At 50.0% G+C, this 26,644-nt stretch overlaps 1 protein-coding gene across 2 annotated transcripts in view; it reads left to right on the forward strand.

Annotated features, from left to right (window-relative positions):
- The window catches only part of Lrp5 (LDL receptor related protein 5), a 110,750-nt gene that overhangs the window by 64,439 nt on the left and 19,667 nt on the right, over positions 1-26,644 (forward strand). For both annotated transcript variants that reach the window (XM_041661415.1, XM_041661416.1), the window contains 9 exons: positions 4,391-4,607; positions 5,754-6,043; positions 8,771-8,997; positions 10,369-10,553; positions 12,522-12,845; positions 15,159-15,358; positions 19,693-19,901; positions 21,127-21,317; positions 23,040-23,249. In XM_041661415.1, coding sequence (XP_041517349.1) covers positions 4,391-4,607; positions 5,754-6,043; positions 8,771-8,997; positions 10,369-10,553; positions 12,522-12,845; positions 15,159-15,358; positions 19,693-19,901; positions 21,127-21,317; positions 23,040-23,249 — 2,053 coding nt within the window. The remainder of the gene's footprint in view (positions 1-4,390; positions 4,608-5,753; positions 6,044-8,770; positions 8,998-10,368; positions 10,554-12,521; positions 12,846-15,158; positions 15,359-19,692; positions 19,902-21,126; positions 21,318-23,039; positions 23,250-26,644) is intronic.

Below are 26,644 nucleotides of genomic sequence, written 5' to 3' on the forward strand. Positions count from 1 at the left end.
CTGTGGCGGGCGGCACCACAGCAGCTGGAAATGGGGGGCTGCACATCTGCACAGCCTCCCAGAGCAGCCGTCTTGCTCATCAATACCTGTGCATCATGCAGCACCCCTTGGGGTACTTTGGATGGGTAACCCTGTCAGCATCATAAGCAATTCTTTTACCTTGTTTGGTGCGCCTCCTCGGGGTGGACACTATCCTGCTTTTTCTGGTATCTTCTTGTGGCTCCTTGTGAATAGGGGTCATTACCTGTTTATCACCACTGAAGGTACTCTCCTTATGGCTCCTGGAGAGGCCTGGGCTGGGTGGCCTCCAGGAGATGGTAGGAGCTGGAGGAGGCTGTATCTTAAACTTTGTTTCTAGGGGAGCAGGGGTCCTCAGTGATGTGGGTGGCATGAACTCAGGGTTGGATGAGAGAAAATGCCTGTCTCCTGGGCCAGTGAGCCAGAGACAGTCTCTTCCTCCAATGCAGCTGAGAAGGCTTCATCTTTGATACTGTAGTTGCCAATGGGAGCATGCCAGGGTTACATGGCACCCACAGATGGACCACATAGCTGATGCTCTGTGTGCTCCCAGCAGAGTGGCCTTCGGTGTGCTCAGTGCTGTGTGGTGATCACTGCTGTCCCCTTTCAGAATACTTCTTCATCTGGACGGCAAAGCCCGTGCAGGTCATAGTCCCTCCTTGAGCTTCTGGTCCCTCAGCTCCTGGGACACTCCTCACCCTCTGTCTCTGTGATTGATTTCTTGGGTTTATTTCCTGTGACTAGACCCCTCCAGTCTAAAATAGCCTTTTAAGTCTGGCTTTGTTGGGAGCATAATGTATTCAGGTTCCGTGCTGTCCCCTGCACAAACACGTCTTCCTCTTTTGTAACAGGTTGCATGCCAGTGTGTGGTGGGCATTGCAGGTCCTCTCACCAGTCCTTCCTCCCCTCCTGTCCATCTGTCAGGAGAGACTTCTGTGGATATCTGTGGACACCTGTTTGTCTGAATGCCACTTCTGCCTTCCCTTGAGTGTGTGTCTGGGAGAATTGCTGGTCAGATGGCATTTAAAGTGTGATTTACACACAGTCATCTGTGACTACTAGTTCCGGGGACGTGGCGACCTCTTCTGGCTAACACAGGAACTGCATGCATATGAGGCACAGGTGTAAAACATTTGCACATGCTGGGTGTAGCAATGCATTACTGTAATCCTAGACAGAGACAAGTGGATCTCTGTGAGTTTGAGACCAGCCTAGTCTACATAGTAAGTTCCAGGCTAGCCAGAACTACAGAGAAAGAAAGCCCTCGCCCCCTGCACTGTAGGACATTTCTGTAATTTCTATTTCCACACATTAGAGCAGGTAAGAACTGCTTATTGCCAATTTCATTTCCTTCCAGATCTAGGAGGGCCTGTATTCTTTACCAAGGGATGCCACGGGGTGTGGTTCCTCTGTCATGGGGAGGCTCTGTCTCTATGTCAGCCCCGATCCTCACCCTGGGTGTGGCTTGACCTGGTCAGGAAAGGTCATTTTGCTTCAGGGAAACCAGGAGTAGGAGCCAAGGCTGAGCCATCTGGCATCCACTGCCTTGTTTCCTGGTGTCTGTGCGGGCTGCTTTCACCGCTCCAGTGGATCCAGGAAGAGTATGCTCTACTGCAGTTACTGTTACGTGCTCAAAGTTAATTGTATAAATTGGGCTAGGGATATAGATCAATACCAATATAGTTGGTAGGATGCTTGTCTAGCACGCATGAGGCCCTGAGTTCCATCCCAGAGCATGATGATATTAACTAAACATGGTAGTGTATACCTGTAATTCCAGCATTAGGGAGGCAGAAGCAGGATGATCAGAAGTAGTGAACCTGAGGCAAGTCTGGGCTTTATGAGATCTCAAGAAAGAAGGGTAGTAAAGAAGGAAGGAAGGAAGGAAGGAAGGAAGGAAGAATGAATAGAGCGAGGGACTGGCAAGGAGGCTCAGCAGGTAAGGGTACCTGTTACCAAGCCTGGGAAAGCCTTAGAACCCACCTGATGGAAGGTGAGAACTGGCTCCTGAAGATGGTCCTAACTTCCACAATGACACCATGGCACACGCACATGCTTGCACATACAACAGAGACCTAGAGAAATAGAGAAGACGTGAGAGATAATGCTGACCTCTGATAGATTTCTTTGTTCAGATGATTTTCTTTCTGGCATCATCAGTCCCTTCCCAGCCCCTGATTGGACTATATTGAGGAATTGCACGGTCCCTAGGTAGGTTACCCGGAGCCCTGCCATCTCTGTCTTGTCATGGAAATAAAAGAATGAACTCGGGTCTGGCTGTGGTGGCTCACACTTTTAATCCCAGCATGTGGGAGGCAGAGGTAGGCAGTTCTCTGTGAGTTCAAGGCCAGCCTGGTTTACAGATCAAGTTCCAGGACAGCCAGGGCTACACAGAAAACTCTCTAAAAAAACAAAAGAATAAACTCTGTTCTTGTGAGCTGAAGCTGACTGCCCTCTACTGCTCAGCTGACATCACTGAGCCAGAGAGTTCAGTCCCTGCAGTCTCCAGCTGAGATACCCCCAAACAAACAGCTGCCTTTGCCCCTGCCTGGTTCCCACAGCAGCTCTGCTGGTCTCCAAGTCGTCCTGAATGGCTTTAGATAGGAATCCAGCTTTGGTCCTTTGTCTTATTATATTTCCAGGGTGGGCTAGCAACTGATTGATTAGTCTCCTGCTGCAGGTGGAAACTGAGGCCCAAGGGTTTCAAGGACTGATGCAAGGACACTGGTCTCCATGGGTACAGTAGGGAGGGTCCCCAGTGTGGGCACTGGAACTGCACCGTCATCCCTGCTGAATTAGCACTTAGCGCTCTTGCTGCTGAACTGTAGTGGTTTAGTGTCTCTGCTCAGCCTGCCTTGCAGTGCTGGCTGCCTGCTTTCCTGATGAGCAAGAAGAGGCCAGCCAAGGCTTGCCTGTAATTACCTGGTGTGTTTCATCATCCTGTCCTGAGATCCCTGAGCCTGGGATGTTGCCACTACCGCTGCTGGTCTTTGTGGATCACTAGAGTCCCACTTATCCAGTGACTTTTAAAAACAGTAACAAACAGACTGGGTCTCAGGCTGGTCTTGAAATGACCATGTAGCTGAGAGTGTTCTTGAACTCCTTATCTTTCTTCTACCCATGAGTGCTAGGATTGTCAGTGTGCCTTACCAAGCCTAGTTTATGGGGATCAAACTCAGGGCTTCATATATGCCAGGTATGTCCTCCACCAGCTGAGCCACAACCCCAGTCTTAGTGTTTGGTTTAATCAGCATAACCTTTTTCAGAAGAAGACTTGGCTCTTCTATGTCAGACATTGAAGGAAAATACCGTAGACCTGTGGGGTTAGGTTTATAACTAGAGGTGCCCAAGAGGGACGAACCTGTCCAGGTTGTGGGGCGGCCTGGCCCTTTGAAGTTGTTTTGCGTGCCCACCCCTGCACCTGTAGCAGTCATTGCTATTGGGTCCCAGGAATCCTTCCTAAAGTGCTCATCTGGTCCGAGCTCCTCTCCATGGTGCTCCAGGCCCCAGGGCATGCCTCATCAGCTCTTAGGGAGAGGATTCTTTTTGCCTGTTCACAACATCCAACTCCAGGTTAGGGAGGCTGCAGGAGCAGCCTCCACTCCATTGGCCAAGGATGTGGGAAGTGACATTTATCCTGTAACACCTAGCTTCTCATGGCACCTGGCTAGGTGCTCATGCAGTAGAGGCTCCAGGGCAGCTCAAGCCTGAGGCAGGCCCCAGATTGGCTCATGGTACATTCCCTGCCTATTCAGACCCATATGATGTGGGATGCCCTTCTGTATATGTGTTGCCTTTTATTGGTTGAAGAATAAAGCTGTTTCATCCAATACTTAGCAGAGTAAAGCCAGATGGGAAATCCAAATAGAGATATAGAGCGAGTAGGCAGAGTCAGGGAGACACCATGTAGCTGCCAAAGGAGAGAGATGCTGATAAGCCACAGCCTTGTGATTATATGCACATTAATAAAAATGGGTTGGGCTAGAGAGATGGCTCAGAGGTTAAGAGCATTGCCTGCTCTTCCAGAGGTCCTGAGTTCAATTCCCAGCAACCACATGGTGGCTCACAACCATCTGTAATGAGGTCTGGTGCCCTCTTCATGTCCAGCAGGCATACAAACAGACTGTATACATAATAAACACTGTATACATAATAAATAAATAAATTAAAAAAATAAAATCATAAGTAAAAATTAAAAAAAAATAAAATAAAAATGGGTTAATTTAAGATACAAGAGTTAGCCAGGAATACGCCTAAGCTATTGGCCAAAGAGTGTTGTAACTAATATAGTTTCCTTGTGATTATTCGGGTCTGAGCGGCTGGGAAACCAATGAGCAGTCTCTGTTTATACTGTGTATCTGTCAACGAATAGGTGATCAACATGGATGGGACAAAGAGGCGGACCCTGCTAGAGGACAAGCTCCCACATATTTTTGGGTTCACATTGCTGGGGGACTTCATCTACTGGACCGACTGGCAGCGACGCAGTATTGAGAGGGTACACAAGGTCAAGGCCAGCCGGGATGTCATCATCGATCAGTTGCCTGACCTGATGGGACTCAAAGCAGTGAATGTGGCCAAGGTTGTCGGTGAGTGCTGGAAAGTTCTGAGTCATGGCTGGGCTTGGCCAATTGGTACCAGGAGAGGTGGCAGGTTCAGACCTGGGTGTCCAAGAGGGTATCCTTCTCTAAGGATGGGCAGGACAGGACATGGTGACTGTGTCTGGCTAAGGATAATAGAGCAGATAGGTTGGCATGTTGCTCAAGGATACAGTACAGGTAGTGGTCAAGGATTAGATGGTTGGCCAATATATGTCAGCCCTGGTAAGAACTTCCGTGCCTAAGGCCAACTCTATGTTAGTCCTAGTTCCCGCCCCATGAACACTGGAGACAGAGAAGACCACGTGAGTAGCAGGTGGTTAAAGCCGGGGCTCTCTGTATCTGTCTTGCCCTGTGGCTGAGCTGGGCTGCCTCTCAAAACACACTTTTTACCCAAACGGCAGAATGGTCAAGGAGTTCACTTCACTTAGGAGAACTTTATTTGGCTTGTTGGGCTGTGTTTCTAAGGACTCCAAGTTCAAGTCCATAAGTGCCACTCAGACAGTGACGTCCAGGTGGGGACCAGGGCCTGTTCCACAGAGCAGGGGTCTGTTCCCTCCTGCTGAGGGCTGCAGAGGAAACTCAGCAGTTGGGCCTGCCTTTCTCTCTGCCCCACCCCCCATCCTGATAAAGGGAAGAAGATTCTTTTTTAGCTTAAATTTCTAACACTAAGTTCCTTCCAGCAGCAAATCAGAAACAGAGTGAAGTAACAGGCTGGCCCAAAATAAGTGAGCATGACACTTGCTGTCTGCTTTGGTAAAAATGCATGCCGTGGCTATCCATGGCAAACCTGAGTTTTATAGGTTGCCAGGAGGCGTCCGTGAGTCAGGGAACATAAGCAGGGTCAGAGCTGAGGAGCTGCAGGCGTGTAGTCATTGGTGTGCACCATCGCTCCTCAGTGGGCTTGTAGCCAGGCTGGGCCACCCCCTGGGACCGATGCCTGGTGATGGAGGGCCCTGTTGCCTTGTCACTCCAACTAACCACACGAGGGTGGGCTTTGGCTGCCACCATCCAGGCTTTTTCCCACTTCTCCTTCCATGTCCCCTTTGGGTGGGTGGCAGGATTACAGTCACACACATCTGTGAACTGGGTGCCCCTCTCGTTGGACCAGTCTAGAGCTGTGTATTTGCCTCACAGGAACCAACCCCTGTGCAGATGGCAACGGAGGGTGCAGCCATCTGTGCTTCTACACCCCTCGGGCCACCAAGTGCGGCTGCCCCATCGGCCTGGAGCTGTTGAGTGACATGAAGACGTGCATTGTCCCTGAGGCCTTCCTGGTCTTCACCAGCAGAGCCACCATCCACAGGATCTCTCTGGAGACGAACAATAACGATGTGGCCATCCCTCTCACAGGTGTCAAAGAGGCCTCTGCACTGGACTTTGATGTGTCCAACAACCACATCTACTGGACAGACGTCAGCCTCAAGGTACCTAGCGTGAGGTCACTAACGCCTGCGCTTTCTGAGGGACCTTGCCTGTGAAACAGCTGCTCCATGACTGATTTCTTTAAGAATTACGATAATAGGGTGAGAGAGATGGGCCAGCGGTCGAATGCCTCCTTCTCTTCCCGAGACTCCAAGGGCAGTTCCCAGCACTCACACCAGGTAGCTCACTAGATCCTGTAGCTCCAGCTCCAGGGCATCTGATACCCTCTTCTGGCCTTTGTGGGTACTCTACACACATGGTGCGCTTAAATGTACTCAGGCACACATAGGTACGCAGAGACTGTTTTAAGGAATTAGGTGCTGAAGGGATGGGTCAGCAGGTAAGAGCACTGGCTGCTCTTCCAGGGGATCCAGGTTCAATTTCCAGCACCTTTGTAGTGGTCCACAACAATGTGTAATTACAGTTCTATGGGATCCAGTGCCCTCCTCTGGCCTCAGCAGGTACTACATGCATATAGCACACAGACATAAATTCAGACAAAACACCCAAACATAATAAAAATAAATCTAAAACCATTTTTCAATCTTAAGACAATTAGAGTATTGAGACTAAGAAAATATTTTAGCGGTCAAAGAGCTTGTAATGCAAACATCAACCAGAGTTTCAATTTACTGGTGGGCATGACAGTCTGCCAGAACTCCCAGCCTCTAAAGACAGAGGCAGGGGATACTTGTTGCAAGCTGTCTAGCTAGACTAGTTGTAGGGCCAGCACTGGGTTCAGTTAAGAGACCTTGTTTCAGTGAGTAAGGTAGAAGAATGATAGAAGACAACGCCCAGCGCCAGCCTCGGGCCTCCCCATCCACATGGGGTGTGTATACATATGGAAACACACACAAGCGCACACACAAAGAAAAAATAATTACAGTATTGAATATAACTCAGCGTGGACTGATGAAATATTCGTGCACTCACTTTTGTTTGTTTCTTTGTTTTTGTGTTTTGGGACAATCTTGTTGGGGAGCTCTAGGTAGCCTAGAACTTGCTATATAGACCAGCTGGACTTCAACTCACAGCGATGCACCTGCTTCTGAGTGCTGACATTTAAGTGCTCCTAATAAGCAAATGTGAATGACTGTCTTGGTGGGTCCTGGGGCCTTGCCCAGGGCTTCTGCAGAGTTCTGTGGAAAATACTCGGGGAACTTGGCATTGACCCATACTCTCCCACAGCCTGTTTGCCTTGCAACTGTTTCCAGTCACCGTGTAGGTGCCATTGTCCCGGATGGTGAGCAGGGGCAGAGACTTGTCTCCTAAGTGGGGTCTATGGAACATGCTGACTTTGTAAATGGTTCTCTTGGGATATGGTGATTCCTGTGTGTTTAGGATCACCAGGCTGGGTGAGGAATGGTGCTATATCTGTGAGATATGAGAAACCTAAAATGCTACCTGTCCTTTTCTAGTGAAAATTGATCCCTGCTCTAATATATGGCTAACACACTTTGATCACCTTTCCTGGGTAATAGAGGCCTGTACAGGTACAGGCCTGTAATTCTAGTACTTGGGGTCTGAGGCAAGAGAATTGCTGTGAGTTTGAGATCAGCCTGACTATCCTGTTTCAACAAAAGAGGACTGGGGGAAGGGAAGTGCAGAGAAACAAGGTTGGCTATATCTTTTTTTTTTTAAAATATTTATTTTTATTATGTATACACTATCCAGTGTGCATGTATGCCTGCAGGCCAGAAGAGGGCACCAGATCTCATTACAGATGGTTGTGAGCCACATGTGGTTGCTGGGAATTGAACTCAGGACCTTTGGAAGAACAGGCAATGCTCTTAACCACTGAGCCATCTCTCCAACCCCAAGGTCAGCTACATCTTACGCTACTATTTATTTGCTTGTGGTTATTTACTTATTGTTTTTGATGTCTATTTTTATTTGTGTACCCATGTTATGGACTCTAGTGACCTTGGAGACCAGGAAAGGGTACCAGATCTCTGGAACTGGAGTTACAGGCAGTTATGAGATGCCTGATTTGGGTGCTGGAAACCAAATTTGGGTCCTCTTCAAGAGCAGCAGGAACTTGTGACCACTGAGCTATCTCTCCAGTCCTAATTCTCCTCCTCCTCCTCTTCCTCCTCCTCCTCTTCCCTTACAGATGGTTGAAGGCTATAATGTGGGTGTTGGGAACTGTTTGTTCCTTTGTAAGAGCAACAAGTGCTCTTAACCACCAAGCTAACTCTCCAGCTCTGCCCCTTTCTTAGTTGTTAATAGTTCCCAAGGGAGTTTCTTGTTTGAAAAGTTCTTTGCCATATACATACATATATATATATATAAGATTTTATTTTACTTATGTATGTGTTTATCTCTGTGACTGGATGAGCATATGTGTGCCCACAGAGGCCAGAAGAGCGGTCGGATCCCTCTGAAGTAGTTACAAGTCTTTGTAGAACTGTTGTAGGTACCAGCACCTGAACTCTGGTTCTCATGGTTGAGCAGCAAGTGCTTGTAACCACTGAACTGTCTCTTCAGTTCCAGTCTTTTATATTTTTATCCGTTCCTAGATTCAAGTATAATTACTGGGTGGAGTGTTTTCAAGACTCAGGATACGTGTAAAATCACACATGGACATGCACAAACATCCAAGTTGCTTTTTCTGCAAAGGTCATCTTCCTGTATTTCATTCATCTGTCTGGAGACTCTGCTGTCTCCTGGTTGAAGTCTGGAAAAGATGCCGGATCCTAACATGGCTTTTTCCATCCTCCCCCTCCCAGACTATCAGCCGAGCCTTCATGAATGGGAGCTCGGTGGAGCATGTGATCGAGTTTGGCCTTGACTACCCTGAAGGAATGGCCGTGGACTGGATGGGCAAGAACCTCTATTGGGCTGACACAGGGACCAACAGGATTGAGGTGGCCCGGCTGGATGGGCAGTTCCGGCAGGTGCTTGTATGGAAAGACCTTGACAACCCCAGGTCTCTGGCTCTGGATCCTACTAAAGGGTAAGCATTGCTTTTGTTTGTCACATGATCCAGGGCCCTCCCTCTGCATCGAAGTCACTGGCTCCACCTATCACTCTGTGCTGACAATTATACTGTCTGACATTAGCCTTGAAGATGCCAACACTGACAGGGACCCTGCAAGATTGTCTTTCTTATTCTTAGAGGGGAAACAGGCCAGTGTTGAATCTGTTGTCAGTCACTGAACTCTGACTGCTTTCATGGCCTGTCTTAAGTGTCACTTGGGATTTTACACACAGAAACTGACTCAGAGGGAACTAGGAGACAACTCCATTGGTAAAGTATTTGCATGGGGTTCTGAGTTGGATCCCCAGAACTAATGTAAAAAGGCAGGTGCAGCCTGGCTTCTATCACAAACACTGGCAAGCCAGGGACAGGCAGAGTCTCAGGTTTGCTGGCTAGCCAGTGCGGCTAGCCAAATGGGCAAGCTCCAGGCTCAGTGAGAGACCTTGACTCAAAATATGATAGAAGATGATTGAGGAAGACACTCAGTGTTAGCCTCTGAGTACACATGCAAACACACACACACACACACACACACACACACGTCTCAGAGAAGCTAATGCCCCGTGGCCAGTTAGATCAGGTTGAGCCAACTGATGCCATCTCAGGCCTCCTTTCCAAAATGGTGACCAGACTGCCTCTCAGAGCTGTCCTTGAGGCACTTGGATTTAGGGGTGTTCAGAAATGGTGGCTTACAAGCCCCTGGGCCTTGGCCTAGGATCCCCCCCTCCCAAGAGCTAGTTCCACCCTGGAAGCTGAGGCTTGGTGGCCAAGTGCAGTTTCATCCTGGTCCCAGGTGTGTCCCTTTTTAGTGCCAGGCACATATAGAGCATCCATGTGGTCATGAGGAGCAACTGAATCCTGCCCCCTCCTGGAACATATGCTGTTAGCTATAATGGCAGGATGAAGAAAAAGGTCCAGCAAAGGCCAAGAAAATCTTCCAAACCTTAGAATGAGATTGTGAGCCTTCTTAGATGTGCAGGGGAAGAGGGAGAGGGGGACCTCTTCTGTGCTGCGTCAGCCCTGGTCAGTTTTCTCACTGTGTGAAAGAAAGGGCCATCTGTCTGAATATGCCCACATCTCTTGATTGACACACGTAGCTGGCTTAGTTAAGATATGTTGCCTGCTTGGACAGTCTTGTCTGATGGCTTCCTCTGCTTGCCCCTAGAGAGAGCCGGAGCTGTGGTACAAGCTCAGCTACATCTGGCTCATTCTTACTTCCTGGGGAGATGTCACTGACCGAATTCCACCAGGGCAGGAGGGTTGAGTCTAGGAGTTGGTGGCTATTCTCTGTCCCAAACCACAACTCACCTGAGCCCTGCCCATCTCCTCTCTCCTGGTACCTTCCAGCTACATCTACTGGACCGAGTGGGGCGGCAAGCCAAGGATTGTGCGAGCCTTCATGGATGGGACCAATTGCATGACACTGGTAGACAAAGTTGGTCGGGCCAATGACCTCACCATTGACTATGCTGACCAGCGACTGTACTGGACTGACCTGGACACGAACATGATCGAGTCTTCCAACATGCTGGGTGAGGGCTGAGTGGCAGGGCTCTGGCTTCCCTTTCCTTACATGTGAGTCTGTACTAGTTTGTGAGCCACTTGGCATTACAAAGGCACGGACACAGCCACAAGCCTTCTCCCCTTTCCTGGGGTATATCTATCTCCATCTAGCCCTGGTACCCTTGCTGTTGTGTTGGGAAAGGCTTTCTAGGTTCCGAGTCGCAGCCAACACCTGAACTAGGAGTGGTATACCACCCTCTACCACATGGTAGCCCCTTTTTTTAAAAAATATTTATTTATTATGTATACAGTATTCTGTCTGCTTGTATGCCTACAGGCCAGAAGAGGGCGCCATACATCATTACAGATGGTTGTGAGCCACCATGTGGTTGCTGGGAATTGAACTCTGGACCTTTGGAAGAGCCATCTCTCCAACCCCTGTGGTAGCCCTTTTTATTGGTGGGGAAACTGAGCCTGGATAATGTCATAGGACTTGCCTGAAATCACCCAGCAAAAGAACTTTGGAGCTCAGCAGGGCCAGATTCAGCCAATACCACCCAGTAGTGTAAGCTCCTCCTCTGTGGCCATACACCTTCCTAATCATGATATTCATTTTGAGAACCTGAATATTTTGTACATTTTTTGCTTTTTAGAAATAATTTTTTGGCTGGAATGTAGCTCAGTTAGTAGGTGCTTGCCGAGCATGCTTGAAACCCCTGGGTTCAGTCCCTATCACCTGTACCATATAAACTAGGTATGGTAGTGTAGCCTGTAATCCCAGCTCACGAGGTGCGGGTAGGAGGATCAGAAGGTTAAGGTCATCCTTGGTTACATACTGAATTTGAGTCTACCCTGGGCTACACAAGACCACATGGATGGATGGACAGAGAACTGGTTTTTATTGTTCTCATTGTCAATTTTTTGTTTTGTTTTCAGACAAGGTTTCTGTGTTGTGTGCCCCTGGCAGCCTTAGAACTAGCTCCATAGACCAGGCTAGCCTCGAACTCACAGAGATCCATCTGCCTCTCCCTCATAAGTGCTGGGATTAAAAGTGTGTGTCACCACCGCCAGACTGGCAAGAATTGTTTTTGAAGCTAACGTTGCTTTAAGCTATACTACATACAATTTTCTTCTTGTGATGTGACAAACATGTCCTCATATTGCAAACTTATTTTTGCTGGTACAATTTGTACCATGACTAGAACACACGAGGAGATATGGACTTGCCGCCTACAGGCTGTAAAACGTAGTTGTGTGGGGCTGGACCTACGACTGGTCCGGGGGCTCTGGGAACCTACCTGTAGGCTCCTTCCTTCCTAGAACCTTGTGCTATCCCTCTCTGCTCTGCCAGGCCTGTTCCCTGCCTCTCCCTGGCACGTGGCCTCATGCCTGTCGTGTGCTGTGTGCACCAGTGTGCTGAGCCCCTTGTTAACAGGTAGCTCAGGAAGAGAGGTCTGCTCGGTCCTCTCTGTGTCGTTCTACTCTAGGGAGGGCCGGGCTTTCTCTGCAGGGTCTCAGACGTCTGTCCTTTCCTGTTGCTCCGAGTCCCCCCAGGAGCATTGTAGCTATGTGACTCTGAGGACCGGGTATAAATGGCCCGTGTGCTAGTTTAAATAAAATGGAGCCAGGTATGCTGATTCATTCCTGGAATCCTAGCAGTTGGCAGGCTGAGGCAAGAGGCCAACCCAGGCTACATAGTGAATTCTGGCTGCCTAGGCTACAGCACTGAAACAGTCAGAATAAACAAAGAAACCAAGTTACTCTCTGCTGAAAGCAATTCCGTGAGTGTCCTTTGGCTGATGCATGGGTTTCTCCCTGAAGACGCTGGCAGGGCTTGCTGCTTAGGTGGACAACCAGCCCAATTCATGAAGCTGCTCAGGCTTCCCTGTATGGCTGAGATTCCTGGAAATCAAGGTTGGCTCGACTCTCCTAGAAGCTCCCTGAGCTCATTGGCCTGACAGCTCTCTTGCTGACCTATGTATTGTGTCCCCACGCAGGTCAGGAGCGCATGGTGATAGCCGATGATCTGCCCTACCCCTTTGGCCTGACACAGTACAGCGATTACATCTACTGGACTGACTGGAACCTGCATAGTATCGAGCGGGCTGACAAGACCAGCGGGCAGAACCGCACCCTCATCCAGGGCCACCTGGACTTCGTCATGGACATCCTGGTGTTCCACTCCTCCCGTCAGGACGGCCTCAATGACTGCGTGCACAGCAATGGCCAGTGTGGGCAGCTGTGCCTTGCCATCCCTGGAGGCCACCGCTGTGGCTGTGCTTCACACTACACGCTGGACCCCAGCAGCCGTAACTGCAGCCGTAAGTGCCGTGATCCCCACTGCACGCCCCAGGCCTCAGTCCTTTAGAACAACTGGCATAATGGGCAAGGGTAGGAGAGGGCTTCTTGAGTTGGGGTGTCATATGTACCCAGATGGTTGGGCAGGTTGTCCTCTGCACAGTCTTCATGGTACTACCTGGTTGGGTACTGCCAGATGGGATGAAGGCAAACCCCTCAGCTGCCTGTTTCTGTGGGGAAGATCTTTGAATGTAGAATTGTTTAGAAGATGGGGGCAGGAGGATCTCAGTGTATTGCTGGCGCTGTCCTGAGTGTTTCTCCTGACGACACACATTTGAACCTCAAGCTTATAGAGTTGAGTATCCCAGTCCTAGAACCTGGGGCATAGAGATATGTAACAACCTGGTCAAGCGGGGGCTGGAGAGATGGCTCAGAGGTTAAGAGCATTGCCTCCTCTTCCAAAGGTCCTGAGTTCAATTCCCAGCAACCACATGGTGGCTCACAACCATCTGTAATGGGGTCTGGTGCCCTCTTCTGGCCTGCAGGCATACACACAGACAGAATATTGTATACATAATAAATATTTAAAAAAAAAAAAAAAACAAACAACCTGGTCAAGCATGCACAGCTGAGACAGTTGGAGCCACCAGAATGCCTCCTGAGTCTGCATTCTTGACCTCTTCCCAGGAGCCTGTTCAGTCCCATGTTTACGGTCCCAGCCCTGGTAGGGAAAGTGAGTCAGGAGGCCAGAGAGGGACTTCCTCATAGCCCTCTGTGAGCACAGGTGTGTCCTGTCAGCGGGCTTTTTGTGATGTCATGTTGGCCTCTACAAAGAACTGGAGAGTTCTTAGGTCTCTGTCACCTGGGTCCGTCCCCCCCCGTAGTAGCTGTTTTCCCTTCCCTGTTGAATCATTGTGGACCCTGAAGTTTGAAAGGACAGAAAATGTGCCTGACACTGAGCTTGTCTGTCGTGGTCCAGGGCCAGAGCTTGGTCTCCCCAGAATTGTGATTTTTTTTGTTTATTGTCTTATGTATATGGGTGTTTCACCTACATGTATGTCTGTGTACCACATGTGTGCTTGGTGCCCAGAGAGTCCAAAAGAGGGCCTTGGATGCTCTGGAACTGGAGTTACAGACAGTTGTGAGCTGCCATGTAGGTGCTGGGAATATAACCCAGGTCCTCTGGAAGAGCATTTCTCCATTATTTTTTGAAGATGAAGTCTCACTATGTAGCTGGCCTGGAATTCGCTATGTAGGCAAGCCTGCCCTCAAACTCATAGAGATTCACCTCCTCTGCTTCCCTGAGTGCTGTGTGTGCCCATGCCCTGCTGGGGCTGTGCTCTTGTAGGGCAGGTAGAGATGCAGAAGCAAGAACTCTTGCTTCCTTGGGTCTTGGGACAGTAGCTCGGATTTCAAGCCACCTCTTTTAGCCCCTGTTCCTGGAGACTTCCTGGCACCTTCCATATATCTGGTGCTATAGTTTCTGAATCTGGGCAGCTAGTCTTGGGCCTCAGGACGTGTGCCCTAGCTGGGTGGGAGAATCCAGCCTACTTTCTGATCTCTCCAAAAGCAGTTTTTTTTCCCTTCTGGTCACTATACACACACACACACACACACACACACTCACATGCATGTAATTTTAATAATAAAAACAAATCTTAAATTAATCTCTGGAGCTGGGCATGTAGCTCCAGTGCTGACCTACAACACACAGACCCCCGGGTTCAATCTTAGCATGGCATAAAACTAGGTGTGGTGGCACACACCTGTAGTCCCAGTTCCTGAGAGGTAGAGGCAGGAGGATGAGGAGTGCACGACCATTCTCGACTCAGAGACTACTCTGTGCTACATGAGACCCCCTCCCCCACCTCCAAAGCATCAGCCTATTCAGAACCATACAGACTTGGGATGATAACAGAAACAGCCACAACAGAGAAAGATGGCCCATCACTCGGGCCAGCCCACAGCTCTGTGTCCACTCTTCTCTAAGGGGTTCAGTGGGAACAGGTGCTGGTCTGTAACCACACTGGCTGCTGTACCCCTGGCCCCAGCCTCTAAGCTTCCATTCACTGATGTTCTCTGCTCTGTCTGTCCAGCACCCTTTGCTTGCTGATGCTCACCGCTTGGTCTGTTTGTCCAGCTTCTCAGCTTGCACTTGCTGATGTTTGGTACTCAGTCTGTTTGTCCAGAGACTTAAGCTTGCAGTGCTTGCTGCTCAGTCTTTTTGTCCAGCCCCTTGCTTGCACTTGCTGATGCTCTCTGCTCAGTCTGTCTGTCCCGCTCCAGCGCCCTCAGCTTGCTGATGCTCGGCGCTCGGTCTGTTTGTCCCACTCCAGCGCCCTCCACCTTCTTGCTGTTCAGCCAGAAATTTGCCATCAGCCGGATGATTCCCGATGACCAGCTCAGTCCGGACCTTGTCTTGCCCCTGCATGGGCTGAGGAATGTCAAAGCCATCAGCTACGACCCACTGGACAAGTTCATCTACTGGGTGGATGGGCGCCAGAACATCAAGAGGGCCAAGGACGACGGTACCCAGGCAGGTGCCCCTAAGGGCAGGGTGTGACTTACAGGCTGCTCCCCTTTTCTGGGTAGGGCTCGTGGCAAACAAGAATTTGGACTTTGGTTATGTAATTATGGGTGTGATCCTGGGCATGCGAAACCCTGGACTGTGGTTAACAGAAACTGGATTTCCCAGTTGATAAGGGTTGGGGATTGGGTGGTGGTGGGCCAGGCTCTAAGGATCTTCTGTCCAAGGTGATTTTCTGTTGCTCAGGCAGGGCTCACGCTACATGCTTCCTTTATTTAAATGGTTCATACAGTCGGTCCTGGTCTGTGCGTCTCTATGTGCACATGTGGGAATGAGACAGCGATGTCAGATGTCATTCCACAGCATCCGTCCACAAGGTGTCTCACCGGGACCTGGGACTCACTGATTAGGCTAGGCTACTGCTGGCAAGCCGCAGAGATCTGCCTGTCTCCACCATGCCCAGCTCTCCTATGTGGGTGCTGCCCCTCGTGCTTGCACGCCAAGTGCTTTTCCAAGCCTCTCTCTTGCGTAGTTAATTTTGTAATGTAATAAACATTGTGCCAGTGCCAAATTACCCAATAGAAACAGTTGGGTTTGTGGGACAAAGAGGGGTAGGCCTGGTACTCAAAAACTTTTTAGTGGGGCTAGAGAGAGGGCTCAGTGGTTAAGAGCACTCGCTGCTCTTCTAGAACACAGAGTTTGATTCCCAGCACCCACATGGCTCACAACTGTATGTAACTCCAGTCGTAGGGGATCCAGTGCCCTCTTCTGACCTCCTTGGGTACCAGGCATGCACATGGTGCACTGATATGTATGCAAGCAAAATACTATACACATAAAAATGAATAATAATTTTACTCCCCCCTCCCTGAAACTCTATCAGTGATACATAGAAAGCAGGATGGATTGTAGGAAATGTTGGAGCCCCTTTCCTGGCTAGTCACTCCTATATCTGTGGGTATAGAACATCAGGATTGCAGTATGTGGGCTTTATGAGATGGGAGCATCTTGGGAAGCAGGGCAGGAGGTTCTGGCTGTAGGTGTGGCTGGATGTGGCTTGTAGCATATGAGTGGAGGTGTGTGTCATCCAGTCTTCTTGGAGCCACATGCCCAGACAGGTGTCTACATTCATTCCACCCGCCTGTGTGTTGTCTATTTGTATGTGTAGGGTGCATGTCTCTGTGCACATGAGTGTGCGTGGGAGGATCCTGGTGTTGATGCTGGGAATCCTCTTTCATCGGTCATCCATCCTATTCACCGAGGCAAGGTCTCTCAATCAAACCCATGGTCGTGCTGCTCTGCTTGCTTTGGGGATCCCCCATTTCTGCTTTCTGGGCCTGTCATGCCCACCTTGCACTTCCATGAATTTCTGAGACTCTCGACTCCAGTCCTCATGCATGTGCTGCCAGCTCTTTAACCTTTGAGCCACCTCCTCTACCCTTGGTTTGCATTTTTAAGACAGGTTTTTCTGTATCCCAGGCTGACCTCAGACTCAGTATGTAGCCAAGGCTGGCTCCTCATCTTCCCATTTCCTCCTGGGTACTGGGGCTACATTTGTATGCTGCTACACCTGGCTTCTCCATTCTTTTAGCGTTTCCCATAAATGAAATTGTGTGTTATCAAATGCTGAGCCTGAATTTTCATTAGCAATTTATTATGCTTGTTTGTTTGTTTATTTATTTATTTGTATATGTGTGAGCAAGTCACATGGTTTAAATGTGGAGGTCAGAGGAACTTACAGAAGTCAGCTCTCTCCTTCAACACATGAATCCTGGGTATTAAACTCCAGGGTCAGGCTTAGCAGCAATTGGCTTTACCCACTGAGCCCTTTTGCCAGCCTAGTGCTCCCCCCATTTCTTGGAGACAGGGTGTCTCTCTGTAACTCTGGATGTCCTGGAACTTGTTTTGTACACCATTCTGGCCTGACTCATAGATACCCTCCTGCCTCTGCCTCTCAACTGCTGGAATAAAAGTTGTGCACCACTACATCCAGTCAGCCTAGTTTTCAAATCTACCAGTCTTCCGCTGTGCGTGACCAGTCCAGGAAGGATACACATCCTGGAGCAGCCAAGCCTGCCTTGGGGCGCCTTTCCCAAGATGCCTTTTACAAAAGCTATAGAAGCCTTCGGCCCCTTTACCAATATATGACAACTTGATGCTTTGTGAAGCTAAGAGGAGGAGAGCTTACTCCCACGGACTGGTGTACAGAGCTTCTCTGGGAACTCCAGAAGTGTAGTTTTGTTTTTTTGCTTGTTTTGTGAGCTGGGCTGTGACTGGAGACTAGTGTCCCTTCGAGATGATGTCTGTTTTAGTCACTTTTCGGTTGCTGTGACTACACACTGAGAAGAATAACTGATAGAAGAGAGGGTCAGCTCACAGTTCACAGTACAGTCTGATAGAGCTCAGAAGCCAGGGTGGCGGGGGTTGGTCACATTGTATCCATAGTGACTGAGCAGAGTACCGGGTCCCAGTGCTTGGGAGGCAGAGGCAGCTGGACCTCTCTGCGTTGATCTAGACCAGCCAGGACTGCCTTGTGAGATACTGTCTCCAAACAGCAAAGCAGCAGCGGAGGCAGAGGGGAATGGAGGCTGTGCTTTGCTTTCTTTCCTTTAAAAGCATTTTTTAATAGTTATCTTTTCACTGAGGCAGAGGGAATATGTGTCCCAGCATGCATGGGGGTGGAGTCACAGGACGACCTGGGAGAGTCTGGTCTTGCCTTCTGTATTGTGGGTTCCAGAGAGCAAACTTAGTTCATCAAGTTCACCAGTGACCTCACTGTCTTCTTTTCATATAGCCCAGGCTCCTCTGCAGGGAATGTGCCACCCATGGTGTGCTTTCCCGCTAGATTAACCCAGTCAAGGTAATCTCCCACTAGTTTGCTTCAAGTCCAGGTGGTCTCACAGGTAAATTCTAGATGTCATGAGGTTGAAAATTGAGATCAACTATCATGAGACCTATCTGATAAAAATTCTCACTGGCCTGTCAGGTTATTAAGTCACGATTACAACCCCACCCCTATCTGTGTTTGTGGTGAAAATGAGTGGTTGGCACTTTACCCAGGGCTGGGCCAGTGGCTCAGGATTGTCGTCTCTCCGACAGTCATCTTGAGTGCTGATGACCATAGCCTCCTCCCTCCCCACCCTCAAGAAAGTTCCATAGTCCAGATCTCCTGAAAGTCCCTGAGATTCTCAGAACCACCTGCCCCACTCCTCTTGCCTTCCTCAGACACCTTCATATAGGCCCACACCCTCCCTCTGTTTCTCCCTACCCTGTTTTCTTGACTGCCCAGATACCCCTCTACCTGCACCTCTTCCCGCCCATCACTTGCTGCATGCCCTTGCCCTGCTTCACCCTCCCCACCCCACCTACCCCAGCACCTGCACTGTGCCCCTTGCCTGCCTCCACAACCTGGGTCTCTCCTCCATAGGGTTCAGTGAGATGAGCCCTCTGTCTCCTCACAACCTGGGTCTCTCCTCCATAGGGTTCAGTGAGAAGAGCCCTCTGGTCCTCTCACAACCTGGGTCTCTCCTCCATAGGGTTCAGTGAGAAGAGCCCTCGGTCTCCATTCCTACTATTCTGGCTACTGAATTAAAAGAACAAAAGTCTGAGCATCCAAAGCCAATAGCTTGAATCCTAAGCAGTAGGGATGAAGGGAGAGGTTGGGCTTCAGGTCCTGTGTCTTTTTAGTTGAAGCTTGCCAGTGTCCTCTGGTGGATTCTCTTTTGAGGCCTAGAGTCCTAAGTCCTCCAGGAGCTCCTCCTGGTTGTTCTATGCATTTTCTTCCTTCCTTCCTTCCTTCCTTCCTTCCCTCCCTCCCTCCCTCCCTCCCTCCTTCCTTCCTTTTTTTCCTGGCCCTGACTGTCCTGAAACTCACTCTGTAGATCAGGCCTGCCTTGAATTCCTTGATTAAGAGATTCGCTTGCCTCTGCCTCCTGAGCGCTGGGATTAAAGGCATGTGCCACCATTGCCCGGCCGTTCTGTGCATTCTTAAGTGGACATACCATTGAGATCTAAGTTGAGGGCCACCAGGATGTCTCAATGGATAAAGGTGCTTGAAACCATGCCTGACAGATGGCCTGAGTTCGGATCCTAGGACCCACATGGTAGAAGGAAAGAACCAACTCTTACAAGGTATCCTCTGAGCTCCACATGTGTGCTATGAAATGTGCATGCATACACATACATGCACAAAATCAAATAAATGTTTGTTGTAAAGAGCCAAGTCTGGAGGAAATGCCTCCAATTTGTTGGAATCTTGACTTGGAGGCTGAACTTGGGGCTTCTGTCCCCTGGGTTCCTGTGCATGACAGTGGGGTGCAAGCTTGGTCTGCTCCTTCTCGCAGCTCTCCATGCTGACCTCTCCCAGTCAGAGTTTGAGCCCAGACAGACAGCCGCATGATCTCAGCATCGACATCTACAGCCGGACACTGTTCTGGACCTGTGAGGCCACCAACACCATCAATGTCCACCGACTGGATGGAGACGCCATGGGAGTGGTGCTTCGCGGGGACCGTGACAAGCCAAGGGCCATTGCTGTCAATGCTGAGCGAGGGTAGGTGCCCCAGGGTGGGCAGGCAGTGGGGTGAGGGCTGCATCCTGCTCAGGCATGTAGTCACTCGCTGGTCCCTCTGGACCTGTGGTATTGGTCTCTTGGGGGCTAGGCAGTGTTTTCAACATTGTACCCAGGATCCCCAGCTGCGTGAGCAGAAGGCGAAGTCTGGATGGGGGTGGAGAACTCTGGGGTTGAGAGCTCTGCGGCGTGGACCTTGTGTGTGTAATTTGTCCACCTTGATCTATGGGGCTGCATACATTCTGCCCAAGATCCAACTCAAAATATGTCATTCCTGAATCTCTCAGTAGCCTACGTGTTGGTCCTCAGAGCGCCTGGTGTGGGAGAGGGCCCTGGGACAGGTGTCCTTGAAACTTAAGGACAAAGCTGAGCTTGCAGAGCCTCGGGCAGGAGTCCAGTGGCCTCTAAATCCTGCAGGGCTGACATGTAAAGCAGGTGTTATGTATGGGGCTGCTGATGAGGGCAAGGGTGCCAGGGTTCACATCCTGACTCCTGCACTTAACTGCCCCATGACTGTGTACAAGTGATGCAGCCCCTCAGAGTCTTGGTGGCCATTTCTGTGACCATGAGGAAGATGGTGGTGTCAGTATTTCAGCCTTCAAGTGGAGCCCTAGTTGCTGGAGGACAGCTATCCTGGAGCTGGGGAAGCCTCTTCTGAGGAGATGGGCACGGGGATGCTCCTTGGCAGTTGGGCAGGGGTATAGACAAGTGTTCTCTGGCTACAGTGTTTATCCACTTACTTCTCAGAGCCCAGAGGTCCACAGTCCAGGTATTGGCAGGGTCCCCTTCCTCTGATGCAAAGCAAGACAGTCCCAGCTCTGGTGCCTGCGGGCGTTCCTTGACTTGTCCCATCGTTCCAGACTTCCCCTCTGACCACACTGCCTTTCTATGTGCTCTGGCCATCATATTTCTCTTCAGCAGCCTCTCACTGGGTTTGGGGCCCACCCTCACACCCAGGGATTTCATTTCAATTCTCATATTTTCAAAGACCCGATTTTCAGAGAAGCTCACACCTTGGTGGCATGAATTTGAGGGACACTATTCCCCCATGAGGTGTGGTTCATCAGCCTCTAGGACCAACTGTGGGAAGCTAGGGCGGCTGGTTGGATGACAGTAGGGCCAGGCTGGGCTGGTGCTATGGATGAGGGGGTAGCGAGAGCTCCCAGCACCGCTCTTTACCTACGGCTTCTATACACTGTTTCTACAGGTACATGTACTTCACCAACATGCAGGACCATGCGGCCAAGATTGAGCGTGCCTCTCTGGATGGCACAGAGCGGGAGGTCCTCTTCACCACGGGCCTCATCCGTCCCGTGGCCCTCGTGGTGGACAATGCCCTGGGAAAGCTCTTCTGGGTGGATGCAGACCTGAAGCGCATCGAAAGCTGTGACCTTTCAGGTATGCGTCCTGGATGTCTCTGGTCTTTGAGACCTCTGTCGGCAACCTACAGGTGTGACCCTCCCAGGAACTCGCAGCTTTTCTTGCTACCAGTAGGGGCAGCAGCTACCACCTTGTCCTGGGCCATCTGAGCCTGGCATTGTGTTTCAGTTCTGTATATTCATGTGTATTCCTAACACCATGAGGGCCTGGATGTGAGCCCTGGGCTATGGAGAAGCAGGATTCAGTACTTAGGAGGGTGCTGGATCCTTGCAGCTTTTCATCTAATAAAAGCTGTGTGGCTGGGGAGAGGTGACTTGTGGGTAAAGAGCTTGCTGCGCAACCTAAGGGCCTGAATTCTGATCCCTAGCACCCGTGTAAAAAGCAGGGACTATGGCCCTTGCCTGGGGTCCCAGTGTTGGGAAGGCAGACACAGGAGAATCCGTTGGACTCTCTGGCCAGCCACTTCTAGCCAAATCAGTTTCAGTAAGAGATCCTGTCTCAAAAAATGATGTGGAGAGCCACCCAGATGATTCGCTGGGTAACGGCTCTTGCCACCAAACCTGACGACAGGAGTCTGAGCCCCAGGATCCACATGGTGAAGGTGAGAACCGACTCCTCCTACAAGTTGCCCTCTTGTAACGCACCATGCCTGTCTGTGCCCTATGCGCTACCATACAGTTCCTGAACCGGGCAAGGGGCTGGAGATTGAAACACACACAAAGACACACAGACAGAGACATGGGTTATCCTTGAATCCCCCAAGAATGCCCCCTTTATTGTGTCCAGGGGCAACTTATATAGGGATCCTTAACTGATAGCCACGCCCCAGCCGAACCCACCAGAAACCACTCTCCTGCCATCAGGAACTCCTGAGGGTCTCATGTTCAGAGCAGATGCAGGCTGTCTTAGAGCAGAGGAAAACAACTGTTTACAAGAAATTCAGGATCTGGGGGTTCACTACTCCCAACACCCTCTGACATCTCTAGGTGTGCTGTGGCATGTACCCCCTCCCACATGCAAATAAATGTAATGAAATATAAGGGGGTGGAAAGATGGCTCTTCTTTCAGAGGACCCGAGTTTAGTTCTCAGCACTGGCATGACAGTTCACACACAGTTGTAACTCCTGCTCCAGGAGATCCTTTTGACCTCCTTTGGACACTGTAGGCTTCTGGAGCACAGACATACATACAGGCAAAGCACTCATGCATAAAACTGAAAAATAAATGCTTAAAAATACTTTTATAAAGCTGGGTGTAGTGATGCACACCTTTAATCCCAGCAGAGGTAGGTGGATCTCTGTGAGTTTGAGGCCAACCTTGTCTACATGAAGAGCTCCTGGAGAGCAAGGGCCATATAGGGAAGCCCTGTCTCAATCAATCAATACCTTAAAGAAATAAATGAGATGGAGAAATGATTGAGACTCTGGCCTTCACATGCATGCACACACATGTATATACATGTATACATATATTTCCTCCACTCAAATATCTCACACACACACACACACATTAGTGATGGATGGGCACAGGAAGCACCATGCCAGTGACCATGTGGTATGATCCTGATCCCTAGTGGGAGGAGCCTGCTTCCATGGCGTCTGCTCCAGCTCCCAGCTCTGGAGAGGGCAGAAATACCCTAGACTCCCTCATGACCCTCTCTTTACATCTCTAGTCTCCTATGCCTAGTGGGTCTGACTCTTCACTGGGCTGCCACTCATGGAGCCTTTATGCTACCCCTAGGGGCCAACCGCCTTACCCTGGAAGATGCCAACATCGTGCAGCCAATGGGTCTGACAGTGCTGGGCAGGCACCTCTACTGGATCGATCGCCAGCAGCAGATGATTGAACGTGTGGAGAAGACCACTGGGGACAAGCGGACTAGGGTTCAGGGCCGTGTCACCCACCTGACAGGCATCCATGCCGTGGAGGAAGTCAGCCTGGAGGAGTTCTGTATGTGAGAGGGGACAGCTTTTGTGGTAGGGTCCTCTGGGGGAGTGTAACACTGCTTAGGGACTCCTGAATCAGCCCTGATGAAGTCAGCTGGGCTGCTGGTGTAAGAACCACGGACCCGAGGAGGCCATGGGCTCAGCACTGAAGGCCAGTATTTGTCCAGGTGTCCCCCTCTGCAGTAACTTTTGTTTGCTGCTATACAGAAGTCCCCAAGCTTGTTTTTTGCTGTCTGTCTGTCTGTCTACGATCTTCCTGTCTACCAGTGCCACCCTTTCCATCTGTCCTTCTCTCATATGTCTACATCTATCTGTTTACTTTTAAGACACAGTCTCTCTAGGTAGCCCAGGTTAGCCTAGAGTTCCTGACAGCCTTCCAGCCTCAAGCTCCTGAGTGCTAGCATTCTCTGAGCTGTGCGTGCATGCGTGCGTGCATGCACTCTTGGGCCTGTGATGAAACAGTGCACATTATGGCAATGATTGTGTGATGAAGCAAGGCTACATGCTTCACAGCTGGGAACCAAAACAGAGGGAGAGATGAGTTCCCACTGTCTCCTTTGAAGACACCCCCCGATGATCTGAAGACTCCCCTCCAGGCTCCAGCTGTTTGTTTTGCTTTTTAGTCCTGGGATTTAGACCTGGGATTGAATTCAGATCTCATGCATGCTGCACAAGTATTCTCCTCTTGAGCTATGTCTCCAGCTTGGTCCCATTCTTTAAAGGGTCTGCTGCCTCAGGTTTCAGAACTAGGACTGCCCCTCCATGCTGCTGATTCTCCATGCGGTCCAGGACCTTCACCCCACGCCCTTGGTGCTAAGCAGGTCTGCACCTGCAGCCCTTGTCTGCTCCCTGTCCTCCTGTGTCCCTCCATTGGAATCCCTCCTGCTGGGTGCTAATTCTGCCTCCAGGACTGAGCTTTCACCTTGGCTGTCTCTGCTGGGACCATGGGGAACCCCCTGCATTGCATCCCCTGTTCAGGTGTGTTCAACTTTTGACAATGTGATGAAATGTTGTCAGCTATAAAATTCGTGCTAGAAAAAATCACACAAGTTGCAAAAAAAAAGCCCTAATTTTTTTCAAATTCTATGTATGTATGGTGTATGTAGGGATGGGAGCATGCATGCCATGGAGCGTGTGCAGGTCAGAGAGCACCTCTGTGGAGTTGGAGCATGTGCAGGTCAGAGAGCACCTCTGTGGAGTTGGAGCGTGTGCAGGTCAGAGAGCACCTCTGTGGAGTTGGGCCTCTCTTTCATCCCTTCTGTGGGCATCCTAGATACTTTCCCTGCTGCTGTGATAAACACTGTGACCAAAAGCAACCGGGGAAGAAGGGGTGTGTTTGACTGACAGGTCACAGTCCATCACTGAAGGAAGCCAGGGCAGGAATTCAAGGCAGGAACTCAGGCAGATGCCATGGAGGAACACTGCTTAATGGCTTGCTCCCATGGCTTGCTTGGCCTGTGTTCTTGTACCATCCAGCACCACCTGCCCAGGCATATTGCCCAGGATGGGCCTTCTTACATCATTCAGTAATCAGGAGAATGTCCCAGAGACGTGCCCACAGGCCCATCTGTTAGAGGCAGTTCCTCAATTGAATTCCCTTCCCTCTTCAAATGACGCTAGTTTTTGTCAAATTGACGAAAGGCTAACCAGCACAGTGTGTTCCAGGGGTTGAACTCGAGTTGGCAAGCTTGAATGTCCAGTTCTTTCACTTCTGAGCCATCTCTCTGGCCCTGTCATGATGTTTCTGATTTTGTGTTGGAAGACATTCATAGTTAGCCCGAGATGCATGCTTGTCCTATGAGCATGTCTCAAGTGCTAGCTAGCACACAGTAACCCTGCCATGGGCCCCTCTCATGCAGTTTGGGTTTAGGCCAGAGCCCTAGATTTGGTCATGTTGTTTCTGTTGCTCGACCCTATAGGCTGGGAATCTACAGCCAAAACCTGTAGAATAATATATGGAATACAAGTGCTCTGGGGAGTGGGGAGGTTTGTCAATCCGCCCAAAGCTGGGCTGAGTTCTGAAACAGGAAATTAGCACTTGGGTTGGCTAGACGCAGCTTCTCTGTCCTCTGGATCACTGGGGTCCTGAGAAGTGAGCTGTCTGGATAAATTGCGTCTCCCCAGTCTGTGTATCTGCAGATATAGGGTAAAACATCACATTCTAGCCAGGCACGTGGGTGCATACTTGCAATCCCAGTACTCAGGAGGCCAAGGCAGGAGGATCGTAGCAAGTTTGAGGTCATCTTACTTTAGATAACGAGTTCCAGGCTAGCCTGGGCTCCATAATGAGACCCTGTCTCAGTAGACAAAGCCGACAGGATATCTCTGTTCTCCTGACTCCTTACAAAGTCACAGGCTCCTAGATGTCATAAGCCTTCAGAATGACCATGTTGTGGTTGGAATGGTGACACTCTTGCCCAATAGAGTCCACAGAAAGTCGTACTAGCCATATTTCCTTATAACTGAGGGGACTGTGAAGGACCAGGTAGCCTTTAGTGAGCCAGGGTAAGAATTAGACATACCCTTATGGAAACTTAACGTGAGGTGTCCCAGATAACAAGGGCAGGGAATTCTCAAGTAAGCTCTCCTTCGGGGGTGTGGAACACCCAGCATGCTTTCTCATGAGAGTCTATGCCAGACTTAAGTCTGAGCTCCCTGCAGTCCACAGAGCAAGGGCTGACAGAATGGAATAGCTTCAGGATGCAGGCTCTTTGGGAAAGTGAGAATTATTTGCTCTGTGGTATAACGGAGTGGGCTTGCTGAGCTCTGCTGTAATCTGTGACCACCTCAGTTTTCAAACTGCACAGTCCTGGAGGCACATACCTGCAATGCTGGCCACTGGGATACTGAGGCAGGAGGAACTAGTGTTAGAGGCCAGCCTGAAATATTTAGCAAGACCTCTTTAAGAGACAGTAGAGACTAGAGACATGATTTGGTAGTAAGAGCACTTGCTGTGCAAGTGTGGAGTTCTGAGTTCAAATCCCAACACCCTCATAAAAAGCTCAGTGTGATCTAGGGGGTGTGGAGGATTGGTGGGATCAGCCTAGCTCCAGGTTCAGAGAGAGACTGTGCTTCAAGAGAATAAGGCAGAAAATGATGTGACAGCCAGCATCCTTTTGTTGACCTCTGTGTGTGTACACAGATGTGCAAATCCCCCTACACATGTGCATACACCACACACATGAAACCAAACAAAAACCTGAGCTAGGGATGGTGATGTAGCTCAGTTGGTAAAGGGCTCGCCCAGTGCGCACAAGACTCTTGTTCAGTCCCAGCACTCTGCTCCTGCCCTTCTTCTGTCACTGGGTTTAAAACACTCGGATCACCCACAATGACCTCGTCCTGCGATTCCTTACCTGTTACATTGCAAAGGCTCTGCTTCCAGTTAAGCTCACGTGT

This window comes from Microtus oregoni, unplaced genomic scaffold (genome assembly GCF_018167655.1).
Source record: "Microtus oregoni isolate MIOR12 unplaced genomic scaffold, Mior012 000012F_ref0000307, whole genome shotgun sequence".
NCBI classification, from domain to species: domain Eukaryota; kingdom Metazoa; phylum Chordata; class Mammalia; order Rodentia; family Cricetidae; genus Microtus; species Microtus oregoni.